This window comes from Rhinopithecus bieti, unplaced genomic scaffold, assembly GCF_001698545.2.
Source record: "Rhinopithecus bieti isolate Rb0 unplaced genomic scaffold, ASM169854v2 scaffold_13262, whole genome shotgun sequence".
NCBI classification, from domain to species: Eukaryota; Metazoa; Chordata; class Mammalia; order Primates; family Cercopithecidae; genus Rhinopithecus; species Rhinopithecus bieti.
Genome location: NW_016808004.1, coordinates 3238268 through 3241862, shown reverse-complemented (window position 1 = coordinate 3241862; position 3595 = coordinate 3238268). Strand labels below are relative to the sequence as shown.

The following is a 3595-nucleotide window of genomic DNA, read 5'->3' as shown; positions in this document are numbered from 1 at the left end:
CCGCGCCCGGCCTGTGTGATGTTTTAGAGATACTCTTTATTAGTTAATAAAATTCCCTTCTATTCCTAAGTTGCTGAAAGGGTATGGGTATTGATTTTGTCATGTTTTTTTCTGCATCTATGGAGCTATATAATTATATAATTTTTCATCTTTATTCTATTGATATTTGTCTTTATTCCCATTTATTGATTTGAGAATGTTAAGTCAATCTATCTTTCCTGAAATAAACTTAACTTGGCAGTGTTATATTCTTCTACCCATAATTATTTTAAAGATTTTTTTGCATCTATATTCATGAGAGATTGGTTTCTAAATTTTTTTTTATTTTTATCAAATTTGGTATCAAGGTTATGCTAAAAATCAGCCGGGTGCAGTGGCTCATGCCTGTAATCCCAGCACTTTGGGAGGCCGAGGCAGCCAAATCACCTGAGGCTGGGAGTTTGAGACCAGCCTGGCCAACATGGTGAAACCCCATCTCTACTAAAAATACAAAAATTAGCTGGGCGTGGTGGTGGGTGCCTGTAATTCCAGCTACTTGGGAGGCTGAGCCAGAAGACTCACTTGAAACAAGGAGCTGGAGGTTCCTGTGAAGTAAGATCAGGCTACTGCACTCCAGCCTGGGTGACAGAGCGAGACTTCGTCCCAGAAAAAGAAAAAAAAAAAAAAAAGGTTATGCTAAAATCAGAATGAGTTAGAAAGTATTCCTTATTTTCTTCTTCCCTGGAAGAGTCTATGTAAATTAATACTGTTTGTTTCTTAAACATTTGGGTGACAATTATTTTGATGAAATGCATTAGAACTAGTTTTGTGGACCATGTTTTGGAAAACAATGGTCTAGAGCATGACTGAAATATGAAATAGTGAATTCCTGTCTGTGTGAATGCTCTTGTTTTTATTCATTTCCTTCCTTTATGCAGCACTGGCCTCTTCACCTTTTCCCTTCCAGCTGTTTGGGGCTCAGCTAAGTGACCACACAGGAGAGCAGTAAGGCCATTTGAGGCCTGAGCCTGGTCCTCAGGACTCGACTCTCTCTCCCTACCATCAAGCAGCCCGCCCCAGTCCTGCCAGCCATCTCCACACTCCTCTGACAGAATGAATGCTCTCGATGGTGTTCCCTTCAAGTTGCCTAAGGGCTTTGTGATAGGCACAGAGCCTCTTCCTGGGCCAGAACTCAGCGTCCCGCCCTGCGGGGAGCTTCTGCTGGGTTCTATGGTAAGTGTGTCTCTGTGTTTCTGTCTTCTAGGTCTGTGGGTCTGAGGCTGAGTCCGTGGGGCCTTGTTCCTTGAATTTAAAGGACAGCTAGCCCTGGCCAACATGGTGAAACCCCGTCTCTACTAAAAATACAAAAAATTAGCTGGGTGTGGCAATGTGTGCCTGTAATCCCAGCTACTCGGGAGGTGGAGGCATGAGAATCGCTTGAACCCGGGAGGTGGAGGTTGCAGTGAGCCGACATCGTGCCACTGTACTCCAGCCTGGTGACAGAATGAGACTCTGTCTCAAAAACAAATTCAGCACTCTTTTTGGGCCACCGACCTTGTATCCAACCCCACTGCTTGGCCTGGGCACACGTACCAACTCCACCATTGTAACCTCAGAATGGTACGCACTATTTCTGTAAAGTGACATCTTTCAGATACTTAATGGCTTTTCGCATATGCATACCCTTGATGGCCTGGGCATTTTCACGAGTGTTCTTTTTTTTTTTTTTTTTGAGACGGAGTCTTGCTCTGTCACCCAGGCTGGAGTGCAGTGGCCAGATCTCAGCTCACTGCAAGCTCCGCCTCCCGGGTTTACGCCATTCTCCTGCCTCAGCCTCCCGAGTAGCTGGGACTACAGGCGCCTGCCACCTCGCCCGGCTAGTTTTTTGTATTTTTTAGTAGAGACGGGGTTTCACTGTGTTAGCCAGGATGGTCTCGATCTCCTGACCTCGTGATCTGCCCATCTCGGCCTCCCAAAGTGCTGGGATTACAGGCTTGAGCCACCGCGTCCGGCTATTTCACGAGTGTTCTTAAAGTGACCATGAAGATTTGAACCTCTTGATTTGCACGATTTTGTGGGGTTCTCCAGGTCAAATGAATAGTGAACCATTTTCACAGATTACCTCAGGCCGCTTAGGGAAAGAGCTGTTTTTGTTTTTTTCAGAGTCTCCCTCTGTTGCCCAGGCTGGATGGAGTGCAGTGGTGCAATCTCAGCTCATTGCAACCTCCTCTTCTAGGGCTCAAGCAATCCTCTCACCTCAGCCTCCCAAGTAACTAGGACTATAGGCATATGCCACCATGCTTGGCTAATTTTTCATATTTCTTTGTAGAGATGAGATTTCACACCATGTTGCCCGGGCTGGTCTTGAACTCCTGGGCTCAAGTGATCCTCCCACTTTGGCCACCCTAAGAGCTGCAATTACAAGCATGAGCCACTGTGCCCGACCTGCTTTTGTTTTTTGAGACAGGGCCTACTGTGCTGGGCTCAGGTGAAAGCTTCTTTGCTAAGAATAAGCTTTACTGGAGAAAATTTTAAGTAGTTTTGCTCAACTACATACTGAATGGCAAAGGGATTTAGATGTTGGATTTAATTACATTTCATTCTATTAACGAATTCATCACTTTGTCATTTATGCCAGTTTGCCATTAAACTGTTATTGGTATCCATCGACCACAGTGTTAGCTATAAAACCCAGGGTAGGCCGGGTGCGGTGGCTCAAGCCTGTAATCCCAGCACTTTGGGAGGCCGAGACGGGCGGATCACGAGGTCAGGAGATCGAGACCATCCTGGCTAACACGGTGAAACCCCGTCTCTACTAAAAAATACAAAAAACTAGCCGGGCGCAGTGGCGGGCGCCTGTAGTCCCAGCTACTCGGGAGGCTGAGGCAGGAGAATGGCATGAACCCGGGAGGCGGAGCTTGCAGTGAGCTGAGGTCAGGCCACTGCACTCCAGCCTGGGCGACAGAGCAAGACTCCGTCTCAAAAAAAAAAAAAAAAACCCAGGGTAGAGTGGGCTGTGATGGAAGCCCGGGGCTCAGAATCTGACGCTGTCCAGGCCTAGAGAGTCTCTGGCTGAACAGGGTCCCCCAGGCCAGGGGTTAGTGTTGTGACCCCGGGGTCCTGGTTTGCCCCGGGCTTTACGTCGCCTTCTTTCCACAGCACGACTTCAGCCTGGAGAGGAGGGCACTCTTCTGGGTGGAGGCCGCCGGCCGGGGACCCAGCCCGTACCAGTGCGGTGACCCGGGGACAGCGTCAGCCCCTCCAGCCTGGCTTCTGCTAGTCAGCCCCGAACATGGGCTGGCGCCTGCCACAATCAGAGACCAGGAGGCCGGACACCAGGAAAGGACAGAGGAGGAGGGTGAGGACGAGGCAGAAGCTTCCTCTGGCAGCGAGGAAGAGCTGGGCCCACGCAGCTTCCAACCGGGCTCTCCGGCGAGCCCCGGCCCCGGCCGTCGCCTGTGCTCACTGGACGTGCTGCGCAGCGTGCGGTCGGAGCTGGCGGGGGCAAGGCGGCGACTCTCCGAGGGAAAGCTGGCCGCCCGGCCCCGCGCCCTCCTGCACGGCTTCCGCGGCCGCCGCGCGCTGAGCCTGTGCCCCAGCCCCGCGCCGTCCCCCC

General features: G+C 50.5%; 1 protein-coding gene across 1 annotated transcript in view; it reads left to right on the top strand.

The window, feature by feature from the left end:
• The first annotated feature begins 863 nt into the window (after positions 1 to 863).
• Positions 864 to 3595, top strand: part of UBAP1L (ubiquitin associated protein 1 like) — a 15439-nt gene continuing 12707 nt past the window's right edge. Inside the window, 2 exon segments of the mRNA XM_017885051.1 lie at positions 864 to 1212; positions 3139 to 3594. Coding sequence (XP_017740540.1) covers positions 1093 to 1212; positions 3139 to 3594 — 576 coding nt within the window. The 5' untranslated portion in view covers positions 864 to 1092.